At 41.1% G+C, this 21,758-nt stretch overlaps 1 protein-coding gene across 5 annotated transcripts in view; it reads right to left on the bottom strand.

The window, feature by feature from the left end:
• Positions 1–21,758, bottom strand: part of CRACDL (CRACD like) — a 62,913-nt gene that overhangs the window by 12,267 nt on the left and 28,888 nt on the right. For 4 of the 5 annotated variants that reach the window (XM_058042982.1, XM_058042967.1, XM_058042989.1 and 1 more), the window contains 7 exons: positions 12,515–12,591; positions 11,392–11,557; positions 8,304–8,439; positions 7,773–7,937; positions 7,085–7,153; positions 3,677–3,904; positions 424–1,981 (listed from right to left, as the gene is read on the bottom strand). In XM_058042982.1, the coding sequence (XP_057898965.1) occupies positions 424–1,981; positions 3,677–3,904; positions 7,085–7,153; positions 7,773–7,937; positions 8,304–8,439; positions 11,392–11,557; positions 12,515–12,581 (2,389 nt within the window). In that variant the 5' untranslated portion in view covers positions 12,582–12,591. The remainder of the gene's footprint in view (positions 1–423; positions 1,982–3,676; positions 3,905–7,084; positions 7,154–7,772; positions 7,938–8,303; positions 8,440–11,391; positions 11,558–12,514; positions 12,592–21,758) is intronic. The other variant, XM_058042995.1, reaches the window with a different exon arrangement.

Here is a 21,758-nt window from a genome sequence, read left to right as displayed (position 1 = left end):
GTGAAAAGGAGGTCTAGAGGTCTGAGTCACTTGCCCCACAAAGGGCACTACACTTAATTTGGGCTCTTGGATTTTGAATTGCCATGCAGCACCTCTAAATGGGGACACTTAGTAGCTTGCTATTCCTGTTCTCCAATATGTGCTAGTGTACTTTATTTTTTAAGTGTCACTTTGAACATCCTTTAAACAATAACCTGAAATTCAAAAATCAGAGGTAAAAACATCTCATTCTGTCTGTTGTTTCTTCCCTGCTGTCTTTTTTATAATCTTTTCAGCAAGGGAAGATAAGGGAGCAACATCACTGAAGGCAGAGCCATCAGCTCGTGCTCACCAGGCAGACACAACAGTGCTGCCTCGTGCTCTCCACAGGTAAGATCATTCTTTGCAAGTGAAGGTAACTTCATAAAGTTTTGGGAGTCTTACCAGGCACTTTACAAGCAGTTGGCTGTTTCTCCAGGTCTCTGTCTTCATTTCTGGATTCAGGAGAGTGAATAGCTTTGTCCTGTTTCTCCTTGCTTGCAGCAGTGTTTGGAATGGTTATGCTTTGCAACACTGGCTTTTTAGGCAATGGTGGTTTGCAACTAAGCTGCTCAGAGGACTTTGCTTTGGGTTTGATCTTCTCATTTAAAGAATCACCAGTATTTGTATTGGCTGTTTTTCTGATCTCTAGCTTATCACCTCTTAGAAAAGAAGGCAATCCCTCATTTTCTAAATTAAATTCTGCACTGTATCTTTTAATCCCTTTTGATTCTGGTGGTGAGTTGTCTTCATATTTCAAGGACAGTGAGGTGGATCTAAGTTTCACTTGAAAAGGACTTTTATCTTTAAAACTTGGCTGATTCTGAGATACTGCTGAAGAATTGTTTGGCATTGGTACTTCATCAACAGCTGGGGAAATATAACCAGCCAAACTTTCTGTAGATTGGCCTGTGTTCTCAGAGTAGGATTCTGGCAGCAAAGTCTCCTTTTTGCTGCTACTTTTTTCCTTGTCCAGTTCTGATCCCTTCTGGAAGTCATCTTGCCACTTATCATTTCTTGAGGAGACCTTTGCTTTGGACAGGAAGAATCCAGTATTTAATGAGCTTTCCAACTCTGATCTTTCTGGGAAATAGAGGCTTCTGGTGCTTGGTCTCTCCCGTGCAGAGGAAACAGAAAACTTTTTGAAGGCATTGAGTTCATTAACTGCTTTTTCAGCTTTCTTCCCCAGCTGTTCCTCCTTGTTCTCCTTCTCAGAAGCAGCTGCCTCCTGTGCAGTCTTTATTTTCTCTAGAGAGCAGAAAGTAGGTGATCCCATCTGCATTGAGGAAGCAGGATGTGAAACATGCAATGAGTCTGTGGGCTGGGAAGAACCCATGAAACACTCCTTGCTGGACTCTGACAATAGAGTAAGCTCTTTGTCTGTCCCTTTATTACAGGGCATTTCCACATGTACCTGATCATCCTTCTGCTTATTTTCTTCTGACCTTCCCAAGCAAACAATACTATTCTTACTAATTGAAATATTTTCTTCAGACGGTAATTTGTTTAATGGAAACACACTAGGAAGTTCCTTATTTTCTTGATTTACAATATTGATTGACCCATCCCCAGACAACAGAACCAGTGTTTCTGAGGAATCTTCTTGCTTTTGTACTCCTCTGTCTGAACTGGAATAGGAAGAACTTGCAGAGTCTTTGCCTTCTGATGGCAGTGAGGACTCAGGCTCCTCACACGTCATTTCCAGGGCTGGTGGGCAGTCCTCTGGCTGATTCTCTGCTAGCAGGGTTTCCTGTCCATCAGCAGGCTCGGAAGCAGGCTGAGTCACCACTGGTCTCAGAGCAGGGGGGTGGTCCTCAGGCATTTTGGGCTTTGGCCAGAAAGCCACATCCTGTGTTGCAGCTGTGCATGGCAGTTCTTGATTGCTGGGCTTGAATACAGCATCATCCTCTTCGTCTTCCTCTGGGGTACAGCTCAAATCAGTCAGAGATTCAGACTGGGTCCTCTGTAAAAAAGAAATACAAAAAGCCCTGTCACCATGTACAGCTTCACCTTTTTTCTTATTCATCATTACATTTACAGCTGAGATCTTAGAGGAAGGCAATACTTGCCTCCAGTGCTGAGCTTGCAGTTTTCTTAACCTACAGACTGGATGCTTTTTTAATTAAGCAGATTCTGGAATAATGCATTTAACCAATATAAAAGCAATATGTGACATTTCCTTCTGCACAACTAGTGCTTTCATGCCCTTGTAGATGGGAATTCCATCAGAACAATGGCCATTGGACTGTCCTTGGCAATTGATTCTCCAGAGCATACTGCCTATGTTGTGCTGCCCTTGGGCAAAAAGCAACACTTGAAAGAGAAAAATCTGTCTCTGTATTTTGCTACTCCATACTAGCATTAAAAATAAAACAACCCATTCTTCCTTAAACATGGCTCTGAAGAGGAAAGGGTACATAGAAGCAAGAGCAAAAGCCTAAATAAACCATCCTGTTATGACACTCCATTCCAGCTGAGTATCTGCCCCATATGGCAGTCTTGTTTCTAATCCCACTGTCATACAGCATTACAGCCTTGCTTCCTTTGTGTAAAAGTTTTCTTTTTTTTTCAAGAGTTAAATATTTGATAAAAGTTTATAAATTCATATTTAGTTTAAAAGTTAACAAATTCATATGTAGTTATCTGTGAAGTCTTGTGATTAAACTTGATGTGAGGACTGGCCAAGTACACAGGATTATTTGAAAGCACAGTAGTGAGCTGCTGAATATGCCTTTTCATATGGTGCCTGTATTAGCTCACTGTTTCCCCATAGTTTGTTGGGTAAATATATACTTTGGATGTAGGCCCTAACACTAAGAACACAAAACCTACACTTTGAAGATATTTTAGGGTGCATATGACTTCTCGTTCTGCAAATGCAATAGCAAAAAATCTCCAGTTGCAATGCCACCTGCATCCACAATCCATATACACAAGAACATAAAAGCACAAGGTATCAGTTAGCCAGAAGCAAGGAGCACAGGCAGAGTTGGGCAAGAAAATATGAAAAATTGTTTTATCAAAACACGTGAACACTCTCTGTGGGAATCCAGAAGGCCTCAGTCAGCGGGCAGTTATGGGCAGTCTGGACAAAGCAATCATATTTTAGTAACAATGTTAGAATGGAAAAGAAGGATTGATTGCTGAATTATTGCTTTATGTGTTTTTCTAAATAACTGGCCTCATCATTGTGCTGCTCACAGCGGTGCTCTACCAAGCTGGAAGGTCACTCACAGATTTGGGGAATACAGACTATCAGCTAGTAATATTTTGAGGCAGGGAGAATAATATTTCTGGTCGTAAGCAAGCAAAATTAATGGTTTTACTGTATTTAAAACATTGGAAAAAACCTATGAACAATAAAGTCTAAGTACTGTAGTAAAAGTTGAAAGCTTCAGTGCTAAAAGAGAGGAAGGAAAGAAAGCAAGAAGAAAAACGAAGCTATGCCCTTCACAAAATATGACAAGGGATCAGATAAATTGTATTTAGGATGGTTTAGAAAAAAATATGTGGTTTTTAAAAAATATTATACACTTTCTAATAGCCTTTTTAAAAATAGTATGCACTTTCATTTATCATATCTGAGTTTGAAGTAAAAGGTCCAGTAAGAACTTTCTGGGTTTTTGTCAAAAGTTACACTGTTTATTTTCACATGTACCTGAGAAAATTTTCTCATTCTGCTGGATCTCTGGTTCCGGGGTTTTATTAAAAGCTTATGCTTAGCAGCAGAATTATCCAAGAAAGCAGAAAGCTCAGGTGGAGTGTCAAAATTGGCTGTAGGGGAGATGGTGCTGTCAGATGTCCGGGGAGAGCCAGCTTTGCTACTTCCGTGCCTAAGGAACAGCTGGCTGTCTGTGGAGCGAGATCTAGAAGAACCCAATGCAACCTGAAAAAAGAAAAAAATCTCCAAATGGAGAATCAAACAAAGAAACAAAGACACAAAAATAACAATTCTACAAATAAGTAGCCATATTTATTACCATTTTAAGTTTGCCTCTTTTTCTTTTTGACTTTTCTTTAAAATACATTGCATTTCCTAAAGTTGCATGTGATGTACTGATGTTAGCAATTCTGCATTTTTAGCTGCTAGAGTATTATGATATACTGTCCAGGGGGAAGGAGCAAATCCCATCTAACTGGAAGATCTAAAGCACACAAATACATGGCCAGCATGTTTTAGAAGACAGATTTATGAAGAGTACTCAGTTACAGAACCTAAAGGGCCATTTTCCTTTCTGGGTCTGTCCTCTAGCATCTTTATCTATGCTCCTATCCACAGCTGTTTTGTGCTGAGCATCTTTAGCTTCTTATATGTCAACAGGTCCTTTTCAACTCTACAATACCCTCCCAAAGAAAAAAAAATTAAGAATTCGTGGCATTGACATTTAACTCAGCTTGTGTTTTTACCTCATGTATTTATATCTGCATTTACTGGAAATGTAAAGTTTCATTAGTAAACTATTCTGGGGAAGGAAGCAATGGATAATTCCTACTAGAGGCCAATAGCCCATCCAGAAACAGCTCCTGAATGCTGCTGTCACACTTTCACAAAGCTGGAATTCAGCTTGCCTGTGAGCTTCGCCAAAAACTACCCTAGTTCCAGGGATGATGCAAGAAGAACACTGGAAATTTTGTTTAAAATAAACTCTAAAAAGAGGTCCTCCTTCCTCTCAGATTCAGTTTGGCAAATAGGCAAAATGGTATTTCCAAACTATCTGTCACAGCATTAATATCACCTCTGGCAACTCATTAAAGCACTCCCTTTGTAGGCTTGAAATTCTGGTTCACTCCTTTGGAGATTTCTTTCTTTGTCACACTTTCTTTTGTGGGCATTCTTCTTTCTTCTTTCTTTTTTTCTGGAAGTGGTATTTTACTAAGGACGTTGGATGGGAGAAGGGCAGGGCAGGTTGTGTTCATCTTATTTTGGAAGAGAAAAAGCATCAGCAATATCTGCAAGTAGAATTCTGCAATGTGCACTGCAGCCCAAAGAAACTCTGTAGTGTAGTGAGGGCCTGCTACAGCTTGCTCAATGGCCAGGGGAAAACTCCCATTGATTTTAGCAGAGGCTGGATCCACACCTTCTAATCATACTTTCTACTTAACAAAAAGAAGGTAGCTCAGACATGCTGAATAATGGATAATGGATGCTCTCATTAATTTTAACTCTACGATATCTGCAGTCTAGTAGTCAGACATGACTAATGTACAACAAACGATAGGTGGCTGCATTATACATTAGTAGCTAACAGTGAATACATCGACATTTCAGCTCCATGATAAAAACACGGCACATGTTCTCTTTCAAAGCACGTCATTATTTTCCTGCCTTTCTTCTGGCTCCTGCTTTTCCTCGAGAACTTTGCATGTCTTCTCCTTGGCAGTGCTCAGTGTTGGCCATTACACCGGAAAATACAAAATCTGCTTTCTTGCTTAAATTTCAGCAGCCTTAGTGAATGCCAGCTCTGAGCCGGCTGCAGAAGTTGTTTGTCCCATGAAGTTTGGCTTTGACAAAGCCTGCTGGAGAAGGAAAGAGCTGGCAGACCCTTTCTCCAAATGTCATGTGCACATGGCTCAGTCATCCTTCAGCTGGTCGTGCTGGGTGGCACAAGGTGGGGGGCCAGGAGGAAACCCCATCCCCAAAACCAGACAGGAGAGCTGTTATTCCTTTCTTCAATCCAGAAAAGCTGCCAAGACACAGCAAAGCAAGGTGTCACTGCTGCCCAAAACCTCAGGACTGGGTTGTGCAAAATTCCTCAGCCCTGTGAACTGTTCTCCTCTGGCTCCCAGAAGCAGGAATAATTTCTCTGAAATGTCAGGTAGTAGATCCTGTGGTTTGGGAGGAAAGCCTTTAGATGGAGCTGCATTCTGGCTGCACTCTCAAACTGGCATGGGTTGAAGAGAACTCTGAGCTAAATGATAGGGCATGTGGAAAAAGCTAAACAGCTGTGTAGTCATCGCCACGACTCAGGAGTCAGCAAGTGAGTCAGACAGTAATGTTAATGGATCAACAGGGAGACATAAATCCTCTTTCAGCAAACATGCACCTGGACTGGGCACAATTGCAGTGAGCCCGTAACAGCTTTCAAGAAATACTTCCTTCATGAGTTCTGTTGTTTTTATTTTAAGAATAATAATATTGCACTGCATATAAGCAGTTTTTTCAAACAGCTTCATGTGGAATCTAAGAAGTAAGGCCAGAAATCTTTGCTGAGCCCTGCTGCAGCTGGTCCTGAAATACATTTTGCATAATTACCAAGAAATGGTCAGCTCAGGACTATTTCTCTATTTCATTTCTGCAATTTCCTTCTACTCCTCCTCCTATTCCTAGAAAATGCTCTTCCCTTTACCCCCTGTGTTGTTTCCACCAGGACTCCAGCTGCGGGCAGCTAAAAGGGACTCTTCAGAGCTTTGCAAAACAGCTCTTTAATCAGCCAGAAGGGCTGGCTTCTGATTGAAGAAAGCCAAGCATGCGCCTATACTTGAGCTCTGAAAAACACCACTTCAGCAAAATTCACAGCCAGAATCTGACTGAAGGCTGAACTCAGACTCCTGAGCAACAATGTCAGCCACTGTCATCAGGCAAACAATTTCTGTGTCAGTGTGAGGTAACTTTGTCCTTAAAGCAGAGTCTGGGCAGATTTCAGAGGATCTAGAGCTGCTCCTGTCTCTTCAATAAGATTTCTCCCTTATCCTGTGCATGTAACTCAAACAGCCTTTACTGCAATTTGCCATCTTTGAAAAAATGGACACTCTTCAGTGTCTAAATCTGGTTGGTTGTGCTTGGAGATTAAAGTTTGCTAAAGGATATGAGCTTTTCTAGAGACATTAATTGTCATCAATGGGATAATAATGGGATGACTTTGCATCAGAATTATGTTGATAAATGATCATAGTTTTTTTCATTAGACAGAAAGACATTAAAACAGCAAACAGACAGGCAGGCAATTACATGCATACAAAGATGTTTCTTGCAGCAGACAGGCAACAAAATAATATTTTTTTAATATTTCTTTTAAAAACCACTATGGGTAATTACTTGTCCCTTAATACATTTGGCAGAAGTTACCTGTTCTTCTTCTTCACTGCCTGTTCCAGCTAAACTCAAAGAGCTAAGGTGCCTGTGAGAGTCAGAGAACTGTGGGATGGAATGAGGAAGAGATTCAGTAAAAGATGACAAACAAGGTGGATATAATCACAGAAATCATCTACACAAAGTGCGCAAAGGTACTGACAATGTAAGTTGTTTTTCTCTACAGTCTTAAGGGTTGGCAAGGACACTGCAAACATAAAGTGTAAGACATGCAGATAAAGAATGAAATAATGTCTAACAAAACTATAATTTTAAAAAAATCAGATTATTTTATGTTTCTTTTTCCAATGACAACCTAAAAGAACATTAGAGAGTTCTCTTATCAACACACTCAAGGGGGAATACAGATTTTTAAGCCTTATTTTTTTATGCCTGGAAGCTCTTTGTAGTCTCTATAAAAAACACAACATTCCCATGCGTGTACACAATCACATACTCTTCTTCCTAGTTCTGCATTTTCTGGTGTGATATTTAAGTTTTAATAGGAATACAGATTCTAAGTAGCTGTTTACAGAGAGAGAGTGTTTTCCCAATTTGAGTAAGGTATTTCTGAATTGCTCAGAGGTAAAAGAGGGATATGTAAAACCAAATACTTTATTCTACCATCCGCATATAGGTAAAACAAGTCATTAAACACGTATTTGCCAACACTGGAACTACTCACTCTCGGTCTCATGCCTGAGCTTAGGCTTTCATGAAGCAAAGACATTTCTGGAGGGCTCCTGGGTAATCCATCATCTTCAGAACTGGTCCCAGCATCCTCTGTTCTCTTTGCATGAAGTCCAAATGGAGGCGGAGGTCCCAATTTCATGGTAGGCTGGAGTTTCACCTTCAGTGTGGCATAAAATACATTAGCTTATGATAGTGATGGAGGTTTCCCCAGAACATTTGTTAGCTGAGGTCAATGAGTTACCATTATTTTAACTTCACAGCTGAATGATCCAGGGCACAGGACATCTGACTTGACACATTATCTTAGGGAGCCAAATAAACTACCCATTTTTCAGCTATAATTTATGTAGAACTAAGATGGGATACTGCTGTCTAATTAGCATATGCATAATTTGATGTAAACTGCAGCCAGATATTTCTTACTAATCAAACATTCAACTACAAAGACTATCAAAAAAAAAAATCAAGCCTGGAAAGACATTCCATCTCTTGCATTTAAAAAAAATTATATTGTCTAAGTTACCTGTAAAGCTCTAATCCGATCAGAAATGTTTTCTTGAGAAAACACTCTTACTGGCCTTGCAGGCTCTTGCCCAGTCTCCAGGATGAAAATGCTATCATGTGACAAAGCTCTGCTTCCCATAATGCCTTTATGTGTCCTACAATAATATAAAAAATGAGTGAAAACATGCAAACTTTTTTGCCATTTCTCTTAACTCAAGGGGTCTATTGAAGGTGGAATGGGATACAGGGATATGCAACATCACAAACAAGATTCCATACTTCCCCATGAATACAGCCATTCAGGGTAATCTAAGTAACATCTTTAAAAACAACAAAAAAATAGAAATGCTGTTATCTTCCATGTTAACAAAATGAATCAAGGTTAAAGACAGTTTAACCCCAGAAGACAAGTTATGTGTTATGAAAAAAGCTACTGGCCCTTGGGTGGAAGCCAGCAGCTGGGTGGTGGCACAGTGCCACAGGCAGGCCCAGGTGCAAAACGGACTTCACATAAAGGAGTCTGTACTGAGACTTCTAGCTAATGTAAGACCGTGTCTTGCAAACGACTGACCATAGAAAGAACAAGTATCTTTTACTATCTAAATGTGGTACAGAATTTAATATATCTCTGCCATACAGATCATAAACAAAAGCATTTCAGGCAATGTAGTCCTTACATGGAATCCTTTGCATAAATCCTTAAAAGGTGCTGTGCTCTATATCAAGGTCCCTCAGATTTTCTCTTATGAGCCTGTGGGACTTATTTTTTCACTGACAATGTTTGTGGCCTAGCTGGGGGAAGTAGGAGATGCTCTGTGGGCAGTTTCTCTCATATTCTGTTTCCTACTTCTGATGCATGTGTTATGTAACTTCTTTTGCAAATGGTGCATGTGGGGTATGAGCACCATGCTCCTTTATGGGAATGGTAGAGGAGGCCCACAGACAGACAGCTAGCTGCTAGGAGGTTCCTTATGCTCATTTTCCTCAGCTTAGCTCATACCCTGACTGAGAAGGGACAAGAAATGTGCGCACACAGCATTTTTTAAGAGTACCTTTTTCTAATTTTTTAAATCAGGGAGCCATGAAATGGTAAATGAGTGCAGAATAGAAAATTGTTTGGGTTTATGTAACTATCAAGGGAATTGAGCAGAAAAGAAAAAAGAGCTGTATTTCTGGATCCTAGATACTGTCATAGGAACCTTGAAGACAAACATAAACAATCATGGCAGACAGTAACATTTTCCCCATAGTGGCTGTTATAAATATGTTTGATAAAACAATGGCAGGAAAGAGTTGATCTACATTCTTGCTGCAGAAGGAAGGAAAGCCTGCTACGTCTGCTTAATGCATTAGAGACATTAGAAGAACAATTTATCTGAGTGCAAATGTGATCTGTGCAAAGCATCCAAGGTCAGACAGATCTATAGCAATTTGCAGAGTAGGTGCCAGCCAGGGCTGCAGTGGTGCCCCCTGCACCAGCACTCAACAAGGGTGAGTGTCACTCACAGGCAGTGTCACTGCGTGGGCACATTTATCCCACCATTCCATCCTCATTTCCTCTTTCCAGCAGGTGCATCCCTCCCAGATACATTATGGAAGTCCCTTCATGTCTCCTCAGATTAAGAGTGTTCAAATTAATTTTCCTTCCTTTCAAATAATTTCCTGGTCTTTGTCTGTCTACATAAATATTAAGAAACAATCATGTACCAACGCTTCAGGTTACAGCACAGGAATATGGCCAGAACAGCCAGAGATGGCACCCACCCAGACATGACCTTGTTAAGGCACACATGGGGGAAAGAAAATCTCACCATCCACGTCTTACAGGACTCAGTAAGTTGTCAAACAACAGAACTTCACACCACCTGGTCTGCCAGCCCAGAACTCCGAGGGCTTCAAGCTGTACTAACTAACATTACTATTGCCAATGCCATGACAGCAAAAAGAAAAAAACAAAACCAAACCATCAAAGAGAGAGAGAAAAAAAAGAAAAAAAAAAAAAAAGATTGTTAATAATTTCTTTTGGTTGTTTGGCGCTGCCTGGTGGCCACATCGAATAATGTCATTTTAAATGGCCGGGATGGTTTCCTTTCCCATTCCTGGGCACAGCAGCACCCCTTGCTTGAGGACCAGGAGAATTGTTCTGAGGGGCACAACATCCACCAAGGCAAAGACTTGCTCTTTGGTTATCGAAGGGGCTCTTCAGTCCACCTGTCTGTCCAGAGACATATCTGAATGTTTGGATTGGGCTTCTCATGGTCACTTTCCATAGTGGGTAACATGAAGATAGGGTTTTCAGAGGCAGAGGTACACAGGATGGGACTCATCTGGTCTAACTTCAGACATCAAATTGCAGCTATTTACATTGGAGGTGGCTATCCCAGGCTCCTGTTTACATTCCGTGGGAAGATGTAGGCACTTCCAGAGCCTATTTCATGCATAAGGATGATACAATCCTTGTTAGTAATGCTGACTTCTCTCTGATTAGAAAAGGCAGCTAGTAACTACCTATGCCTGTCCATGGCAGAGAGGCTGGAACTGGATAATCTCTAAAGACCCTTCCAACTCATACCATTCTGTGGATCTGTGGTAGAACTCAAATGCAGACATTTTCACTTTGGTCAGATGAATCCCATGTACACAGAGGAAAAGAAGGCTTCAGAGCCTCTGGATCCTGCTGATTTCAGTTGCATTACTCCCATTACTCCTTCCTTGCTTTCAAACCCTGGCATAAATGGTTAGTCAACCTTCTCTAACAATCCTTAGTAGCTACATTTTAGGGGACTAAGGTTTATATCCTGGTAGGATATAAACCGATTATCTAATTCATTTTTGAAGATGGGAATTACATTCTTTTGAAATTATAACCCAAGGCTCATTTACGATTAAATGAAAGCTTTTTACATTAATATTTCTTGCTACACCCCACTCAATTCCCTTCTGATTCGCCTTGCATCAACCATTTTAATTTGTACTTTCCTGGGAAAAGCAACTATTTGAAAATACAGCACTATGAACAAGGGGAGGAGGCAATTTTGGGGTGTCTTTAATCTACAGACATTGTAGCAATTTTGTATTTGTTTACCAAACAGAGCCCAAAGACTTACTCAAGCTCATCTTCAGAATCATAACTAGTGCGCGTGTCATGAGAGGCCGCGACATCATTTGTTGACTGGCACAGCTTCAGACTGCTGCTCACAGAAGATGACGACTCTTTCCTTTTCTTTTTACCAAAAAACTTTTTGAAAGATTTGAACTTTGATTTTTTCTTTCCTAAGTGAAGAAACATAAAGAAGATGCAACCAGCAGCATGTGCAAATTTTTGAACAATAACATTTCTTTATAATTTTTTGCATAAGTGGATTTTTTCCTGGAAAATGTAACACAGTCCACTCTTGCATTAATGTCTTTCAAGACTGTACTGATAGTATGAAATTACTGTTATCTTGGAGAATGGATTACAATGTTTATGAGACATAAGAAATAACCAATGGTGTAGAATCATTCCTAATAGAGTTTCTACTTGCCTCTTGAGGTAATTAAACTGTGAAGGAGAAATTTTGTCTAAACTGCCTGGGATATGAAAAAGAAATTATTACTTGGAAACCCAATGCCTTTGTTCAGCAAGCTAAATAGTGATGATAAGAGCAATGCTACCAAAACCAATTTAAATGTAGAAAAGGCAAACATAGGTGAATGCACAGTGTTGGGAGGGTAATGCTGTTAAAATGTTGGGTTTACAATATATCAAGAATATTTTTAATGCTGATTACAAGATTCAGTGGATCGCAAAGTATTAATCTAGGAATTAAGCAATAACCTTGAAAAGCAATTTTAGTCTGCTCAGTGAGGAAAGACCTAAATTAGGATCAGTTGCAGCTCTCTGAATGAAACTATTTCAAATTAAATCAGTGTTTTCCTCAAGAATTCCAACACCTTGTGCCTGGCCTGTTTAAATTGACATGACAGTACTGTGAGGCATCCCTATCAGCATTTCATTCTCTCCTGTATCTTGTTGGGTAAAAAAGTTAGCTTGGTCACAAGATGCTATAAAAATCTTATTTCAAGCCTCTGAAAATGCTGAAAACATGTAACAGCTCTTGGAAAAAGGTGAAGAGAAAGGCAGAAAGCGTTCTCTAAACAAACTAACTCACTTCTATGAGAGAGCTAAGGCATAGAACTCAAGAAGCCACAGCACTTTTCCTTCACCAGGGAAGAGTGAAATTATACCTGAACTGTCCTCTCCATCTCCTTCAGCCTCTCTCATCTTAGGGTCCATTGTCCTTGAGGAACTCATGTGGCAATCACTAAAGGAGGAACAAAAACTGTTAGTTGTATCAACAAAGTAACAGTACTTCACTATATATGTGTACACATACATAAGGCAAGTTGCTAAAATATAAAGAATAGAATAGAATATTATGTGTATGCTTACATAACACATCTCTATACATGTCTAAATATATGTGTGTGTATATTATATATAAATATACATAATATATAAAAATATCCCATATGGTACTTATTAGGCTATAGAGAGGTATGAGATTACACAGACTGTTTCCACTTTCAGAAGACAATAGTACATGACAGTTTAGTCCACCAGCCCCTCCTGTCTCACGACTGACTTTGGTGAATTCTTGAATGCTTCTGAAAATGTGTATTAGGGGAGATGGGCTTCTTTGATTCTCCCTTTCTCAGCCCATTCAGGTCCAGAGACAAAATGACAGCATTGGAGCAAGTGTACAAGTAACAATAGTAGAGAACCCCACATATTTTTCCCTTATTTATGTCCAATTTTAAGTATTCTGTAAATTATGGTTTTTATCCTTTCTAAAGAAACTTGAGGAAAGGTAGTGATTCTTTCTATTCCTTTCTTTTTGGATAGATAACAGAGTTAGGGAGAATTAGTAACAGAGAAATACAAGAGAAAATAAAAAAACTGATTGTCTTATTTTCTTCTCTCTGTTTTTCAGAGTGAAATATTACTTTGCTTATGAAGGTTCCTAAACTAAAAAATAATTGCAAAACTGCACATGTCCAAACTCTGAAGACAATTTATTTGTAATTTAAATTATATTTCTGGTGCGGTAGTCTGTTTGTGCTCTCTTTTCTTCATCTGGAGAGCCATAATTTCATGGTCAAGGGAGAAGAAAGTAATGGATGCCATTGACTGGATAGTGAGTTAAATGCTGTACAGTCACTCTTTGGGCTGGAACAGAGGCAGAAGCTCATGCCACAACCTGCAGGGGAGGGTGAGTAGACCGTGGCTGTTTTGATCCTCTGAAGTACCAGGAGACTTAAGAAATAAGGCTTGTGAATCCAACAAGGTAGTGAAATGGAAATGAAACCTTTATTACTCAAATGTAAAACACAACAACATATCACCTGAGCCATCTGCAGCCACCTGGGCTGGGCCACAGTGCAGGGCTGCAGGACAGTGACAGCCACAGCAAAGGCACCTCTGCTGGCTGGCAGCTCCAGGGCTGCTGCACCACAGACCCACAGCTTGGGTGTGAAACATCCCCTGCCACCACACACCAGGTACCAAATCAGAATTAACACAAACATGAGGGTGAGCAACTTTTGGTCAAGGGCACCTGCCCAAAGTATGGAGAATTAATAAGGAACTTACCCCAGAAAAAAACCAAATGGAGGAGGGTGGTGAGGCACTGGAACAGGTTGCCCAGAGAAGCTGTGGATGCCCCACCCCTGGAAGTGTTCAAGGTCAGGCTGGATGGGGCTTTGAGCAACCCATTCTAGTGGAAGGTGTCCCTGCCCATGGCAGGGAGGTTGGAACGAGGTGTTCTTTAAGGTCCATTTCAACACAAACAATTCTGTGATCTAGGATACCTTTATTTTTAAAGTAAATGTCCACTGGGAGGTGGCAGATAAATATGTATTGTGGGCTGTGGCATACCCAGTCAATTGTTAAACAGGGTGTCTCAGATTCCTGCTGTCACGTTGCAGTAGCAATGGCAGGAATGTGAATCACTATCTTTAAAACTTCAGCTTTATATGCATGCCCTGTAGCATCTATAAGCTGCACACATCCAGAAGTGGGATTCTACAGTCTCTGTATAAATTGTGGATGACATAACTCACATCCCCATCTGTGGTTCATTGGCATCAGCCTGCTGCATTCAGCTGCACTCAGGTGAGGGTATATTATTTTTTGTCCAAATGTTTGTATGCCATACTTCACTAGTTCTCAATAGCAAAGCCACTGGGAGATAAACTCCCACACAGTGACAATGTTTGTTGGAAACATGCAGGCAAGTATAAACATGTTCCCTCTGGCAAAATTCAATCAGATAGTATACTATACTCCTGACAAACCAGAACTATGTTCCTGTCTCAAACCTTGGCAGCCAAATTTCTAGAGAATAAAACCAATTTTTAAAAAAGTTAGCTCCACCATAATGCATGCAAAGATTAGTGTGATTTATTTTGTGACATCTGAGGTCACAAAAACTGTTTCCTCTGGATGCTTCAAACATTGAGGGACACTAATATGTGACCAGGGGTGCAGCACAAATCTCCTCACTTAGAGGAAACAGAAGGACATTGAACCTTGAATGGGCTCTCTTCTTGCCAGTCTAGCATTTTGAAGCAAGATCCTCACTCTCTTTCTTTCCTCATGCAGAAATTCTTTGGCCCCACCATGTTTTTGCTGGTTTCTAACATTATTTCAGAATGTGTGTCTTACCCAGAGGAAGGCAGCCCTCCACTACTGTGACTCTTGCAGGAGTACAGGGCTGGAGCCCTGGCTTGTGAGAAGGAAGGAAGTGCTTGGCCACTACCTGTGCATATGTATGTGGTCCTCATATTCCATCACCCCTGGAATCCTGGGGATTGAGTTATGTGGGGAAATAGAATTCCTAGGTTAAGGGAAGATGCAAGTCAATGTGCATCATTATTTTATATTATTTGCTCTGGATATGACCCACCCTGGGCCAATGCTGGCCTGTTGCTGAAGGAATTGTTCCATTCTCAAGAGCAAGATAAAACAATTTAAAAAAACATGTGGAGTTGACATACTGGCAAGGGAAAGTTAGGTTCTCTGGCCTCACATTGATCCTAGTTGGGATTGTTATAATCAGAGAGAGATAACTCCCAAAGTGTGATTAGAGCATGTGAGGAGATGAGTAAATTGAACTAAAGTACAGGAATGTAGACAGAGACCAGAGCAGCATACAATAAATACTAGAAAAGATTGTAATGGGCACTGTTGAGGTAGAGGGGAATGACTCTCCAGAATCTTAACAATATTTTATTATTATTTATTATAATAAAATACAGTAGCAAGTATATTTGTGGACCCAGATGCCTCTGACATCTGCAACTATTTTAAGGATCACATGTCAAAGAGAAAGGATCACGTGACAAAGAGAAAATCAGAAAGATATTATATTACCTGGGGGGTTCTAAATTTGTCCAATATGTAAATGATCTGTTACTTGCCAGCAAAACACACAAAGATTGTTTGAAATATACTGTTTCTCCGTGTACTGCTTTATCCAGGGATTTCCTTGTTTAAGGATCCTCTTGAGAGATGTCCAACTCAGGCTGTAATGCTACTAATAAAAAGTACTTTTAAAATACTTTTACAGAGGAATCTGGCTTTCAGCTTATTGATTGAGCAGAAGCCTAATTGAACCCAGTTATTGTGCTGGCATGTGTAATTTCCATAACACCAGGTCCCACCACTGCTGCCAGAGTCATCCCTAGACAGCTCAGTGTCACCTGGGGAAAAACGTGGCTGCTTTGCTGTGGGAGGGCTGCCCAAGAGACCCAGGCTGTGTGCAGGGAGGAAGGTTGTCCAGGTGAGGTAAGTTTGGAGTGAGGCAGAAAGCAACCCAAGGTGTGGGTCAGAGGCACCTGAGTGCAGGAGACACCAGGCACAAATACCAGTGGCCTCAAACTCCTGTGCAGGAGCCCAGAGACTCCTTTAGCCTCAGCAAGGAAATGGCTATTTTAAATTATGGTAAATAAATCCTGTAAGTTTGAGTTGGGTAAGCAGTACTGGCTTTGCAGTGGGGTGTCACTAAGGCTTTTAATAAAAACTGCCTCTCAACTCATCACGCCATTCTAAGGATTTGGTTTTCAATTCAAAAGACAAGTTTCCAGCCTGAACCCAGGTTTGGGTGTCCCAGGCCAGTGGTGGCTGACACAGAGGAGGAGGTGACAGCAGCCCTTGCAGCAGTCACTATGCTGTGCAAACACACACCATGACAAGGGGAGCGAGGTGCAGCCACCTGCCCCATACCAAGGATGCAGGAAGAGTTTTGTGCCTTCTGTTACCAAAGGAAGATTTGTTTGTTTGCATCTAAGGATGAATGGACACATGCTTCCTCAACTGAGAAGGGCACAGGGTGGGGGGGAATCAGCAGGCAGCAGAGAGGACTGCAGGAACTCACAAAATGCTTCTGGGCACTGTACTGGTGTTCAGCTTTTCAGAAAAATACTCAAAAGTCAACAGATTCATTTTTAGTGTTTGCAACACTGAAGCTGACACTCGAGTACTTTGCCAGGTGATGGTTTGCATTGGAGCAGTGTCCCAAGAGAGTGTGAAGCAATACTGGTCCTTGCTGAGCATCCAGCAGCTGCCAGAGATCCCTCTGTGATGCTCTGCAAGCCAAGCACTGCCTGCCTTGGTGTCCCACCAAGCCCAGCTGAAGGCAATCACATTCATTTCTACCTTAAAGTTTACTGTGTTGTTTTTATTAACATGGGGGAAACTGGGCTTCCTTTTAAATGCTTCCTTTGGTGAAAACACTGGTTTCCAACACCAGGAGATAATCCTATTTTTTTTCCCAAATATAGAAACTCAGAGAAGCATACTATCTATATCTTCCCTTTTTCTTTCAGTATAATGTATTTTAACGGTATCTTTGGGCAGATTTTCAATCTTTCAAGCCTTTTCCTCAACATCTGCAATAAGCTTTCCAGTATTAATGTATTCATCATAGGAAAGACTTGATTAAAACATGATACTTAAGAGGAGAAACAAAAAAAATCCAGAGTTTACCCCTGATATTACTGTAACTGCTTGTCATTTCCCTGATGTAAACAGAGATTGCAGTTTTTGCTCTGGAGCCAAGTTTTTTCATTCTCAAAGCTTTGTTTAAGATCTACAATGGTCTACAAGCTTAAGAGCTGTGCAGAGAAATACTGACAAAATCCAGCAGCTTTGAATTTGGCACCCACTGGGAGGGGTGGCATTCATTGTGCACTTATGCTTGGATCTAGAGGCTTGGCTGCTGAGCTTTCTCATTTCCAGTTTCCCTAAGGATTTACTGAAGTCCATCACTTAATTTAATCATCCTAAATCATCCTGTGATCTGAAAACTCAGCAGGATTTTCATCCTAAAGAAGCAACCAGCATTGCTTCTCCCTTGTTAGCAAGGGCAAGATTTACCACACCACTGGCAGTCACACCCTTTTCCTTTTTTTTTTTTTTCCACATTGTATGTGTGGTTCTTTTCACAGTGGAATACTAGAGATACTTGGTTTATCAATTTATTATGAGCTTTTATAAGCAAAATATAATGTCTGATGACAAACTGCTAAATATTACCTGTTTATAACAGTATTTTTGCTGTATTTCCCAGCAGAGACTTTTTTTTTCACTTTCCTTCCTTCCTAGGTCCTTTCTAGATAAGCTGAGACACAAGAAACACATCTGAGACTATGCCACTGCAGAGAATAGAGATGGAATGCAGCATCACAGCAAGTTTTTATTTCCCTTCTTATCCATTCCAAATGCCGGTACACTCAAAAGTGGGTATTCAAAAACCAACAGCAATTTACATCTTTCATTTCTCTTTTGTATAAGAATATCCCTTTTCTAGTAGAAACATGAGGAGTTAAAAAAATCTGAATTTGGGGAAATTATTTTACATGAGACAAAGAGCTGCCCTTTTCTCAGAACATCACTATATACACTAACATTCCCTCTGGTATTACCCAGCCTTGAAGATTTGGGATGGGAAAGAAAAAAGAAGATAAAGCAGGGATTCTGGGGATATAAAGAAAACCCAAATACTCAGAGATACTCCTCTAGCTGAGAGAGTAACCAACACAAAACCATCCTAAGTGCCTGGAGCAAAGACCGAGGCAGCCTTTTCTCATCCTCCCCCTCTCTGAGGACTCAGACCTGAGGTGAAGGCACCATCCAGAGGCCACACAGCCTCTTGTCCTGTCACTGGGACTGCAGAAACAGGACAGCTCACAGTCTCCAGAGGGAGCAAGCCCAGAGTGCCTGCCATGGTCCTCTGCCAGCCCAGGCACATCAGCAGTGCTTTCACAACCCTGGAGACACTCCAGCTGTCTGGCATGTGCATCGGCAAGGGCACCACCTGGACACTGCCCCAGGGTGCCCTGCCTTGGCATAGCACAGGTTCAAATAGTGTTGTGATCTCCTGCCTCCCACACAGAGCTTTGTCTCTGCAGCCAGGGGAGACCTTGTGCTGAAAACATTGTGCAGGGTGTGGCAGAAGGAAGCGTAGGGCAGCAGGCAGGTATTCACACAGCCCAAGAAACCCTGCTGTTCATTCAGCACACCTCTCTGCTCAGACATGCTCCTGCTAGCAGAGATCATTGTCCCCTCCTTCCACACTCTCAAACAACTTTCAGCGCTCCCAGGTGACAAGGCTTGAGCCTAGCCAAAACTAAATCTCTCACAGTATGTCCAATTATGAAATCATTTCCAAAGGGCAGCCATCATCTTGAGCTTTGCTTTCTAAGATAAAACACCTGCAAGAGAAGGTCTAAAAAGCATGGGGAATGCTCCCCCTCAGCTAGCACAGCACACACATATGAGCCCAGGTATTAGGAGTGTCCACATGAGTGAGGAGCAGGTCTCTGGGAATCTCATTAGTCTGTATAAACACATCCAAAAAGCTCATAAAAAAGACAGGAGAATTTCATAACAACTGCAACACCATTTCCAAAGCCATACATTTTTCTGCTTCAGACCTCTCATTAGGCCAGAGGAGTTTCACTTTTCGTTTTTTATTTGGCCACCAATTTCTAAATCAAGGGAATAAATGCACCTGAGTGCATGCTTACATACACACAGCCATCCTAGCTGCTTTATCCAGAGTGCCAGCACCTGGTCATTCTGCCTTTCTACCATATGTCAGCAACTCCACAGTATATATTCTAGCTGTGTCCTCATCATTTGTGAATTATTAAAAATAATTTAACGAGAGAAGACATTTTCTGAGACATTTTATGCACTGGTTGGTACTACCAAGTCTAAATAAAATATAAAAAAATAATCTTCATGCCAAATCAGGAAAAAAAACCACCCTTTCACTTTTTGTATGCAACTTTGCCTTTTGTTTTCAAAATTGGGCAGACAATCATCTCCTTCCATTTTGTTCAAATAGTGTGTATCAGTAAACAAAAATTATTGCTTTGCAAAGTCTATGACTTCAAGTGTTCTTTGCTGTTAGCACTTTACACTGATGTCCATGAGAACACCAACAAAATGTGGTATTTGCACAAATGGTTGGCTGCCTAAATGGTAGTTTGCTATCCATTTTCATCTGTCTCTCACTGAAGCTGGTATACACTTTACCCATATCTTTTCTTATCTGCATTATTGGCGGATAAAAGGCTTTGTTTCCTTGCTTGTGGCTAACATTTACCTCCAGCTAATGCAATGTTTGCAGCGTTAAAAGGCGATTTGCGTATTGCACAAGCACGGTGCGTGGTGGGAGCCTGTGAGCCACTCCTCGTGCTCAGAGCAAGGCTGGCTCAAGTGTCTGCTGCCAGCATCCTCTCCAGGGCTGCACGAGCCCTAGGCCAGCAGCCAGGTGACAACATGCAGCCTGAACATAAGTCAATGTCCTTCTCTTTTAAAACTCTGCCACTTCAGGATCCCCTAATCCTCCTCCCACTCTCTGTCATAACGAATAGAGCTAGCTGTGAGTGATTTGCCCTTTCTCTTAGAAATAACTAATGAAAGTCAGTTGCACCAGCACACATCTCTTCCAATGCTGTTCTTTGCACCAGAGTTTGCTCAGCATAGGTGGAGGTGGAAGAATACCAAGCTGTGCCACAAGGAGCAGCAATGTGTAACTATTGACACACTGCTGCCCCTTTGCATCTACCCTTGCCTTTGCAGTTCTTGCATTTATCACTCAAATTCCTCCTGCACACGTTGTAAACATTCCTGTAATCACTGAGAAGAGACATCAAGGGCTGTCATGTAATAAAATACCTGCCTAAAGGAAGACTGGACAGGGGAGATAGGATAGAGTTTGCTGCATGGGCTTCAAGCCTGAGCCTTTGTGCAAACAGGGCAAGGCCTGCCATGAGCAACAGGTGAGGTTTTAGGGGCTACAACAGAGAGTTCTTCCCAGTCCTTGAAGGGTTTTCTGGGCATTCAGTTGTTTTCAGTCTTCCACTGCTGTTGGGAGTGTGTATTTTCCTTTGTCTAACCAGCCCAAATTACCCTCTGATGCATCTACCCCTGCTATTCCAAAGGCCGTGCAGATTCTCATCAGAGCCTCATCAGCCCTTCTGCCATGCCCTGCCAAGAGCACATTCCTTTCTCTATTACAAGCACAGTGCATTTCCAAGAGATAGGAGGGAGAAGTAAAAACCTTCATTTTCTACCTCTTTTTTCCCCCCAAGAATTAATAGTCCTTCCCTCAGCATTTCTGAGAGGTGAGAAACTCCATAAAATAAACTTTCCTCCCAAGCAGTTTGTGAGGAGTGAGATTTTTATTTTTTAAAACAATTCATTGCTACAGAGCACACAAAAAAAAGAGGTCAGAAGGCATTACTAGGACTGCCCAGTCTGATGTCCTGGATAGTGCAGGGAATTAGCTGTTCCAGAAGGGTGAGGGGAACTTCCTTCCCTGATAGAATCCAGTAACTTGAAGGTATACATCTTCACAAAGGCCACACTTGTTCACAGGAAAAGCCTTAGTTTGACTTGCATGCTTTCTTTAAACAAAACAAAAAAAAAAACCAAAAACAAACAAACAAAAAAAAAACCAAAAAAAAAAAACCAACAAACCAAAACCAAAGCAAAGCAAACAACCATATAAAAGAATTACAGGAAGGGGGGTGGGGGGAGGAGTCTGCATGGACAAAAGAATAAAGTAAACTCATGTGAAATGTCTTATTCCTATGCAGTAATCCTTTCTTGCTTTTGGTCTTTAACTTTTTGTGATTTAATAGAGGGGCCAGGAGATTTATTCCAGCAACATGGAAAGCATGATTATAAAGAGAATTGTTGAAGTAAAAAAGGCCACATTGGCTCTCCTTCCTCAGCATTTAGGGATAATAAAGGCATAGCTGTTTTATACAAAGACACAAGATCTCCCCTAGCTAGCTGCCTACCAGAGATCCTCTGCTATATTTATGAGCACAAACAGCTCAGTACACTACCAGACTTTTAGGTTTGTACCATTTTTACTGATAGAAGCACAATCTGTATTTTTAAGTTAAACAA

The sequence above is a fragment of the Melospiza georgiana genome, chromosome 2 (genome assembly GCF_028018845.1).
Source record: "Melospiza georgiana isolate bMelGeo1 chromosome 2, bMelGeo1.pri, whole genome shotgun sequence".
Taxonomy (NCBI): domain Eukaryota; kingdom Metazoa; phylum Chordata; class Aves; order Passeriformes; family Passerellidae; genus Melospiza; species Melospiza georgiana.
The sequence above is the reverse complement of the archived record's forward strand: the minus strand, read 5'-3'. Positions and strand labels throughout refer to the sequence as shown.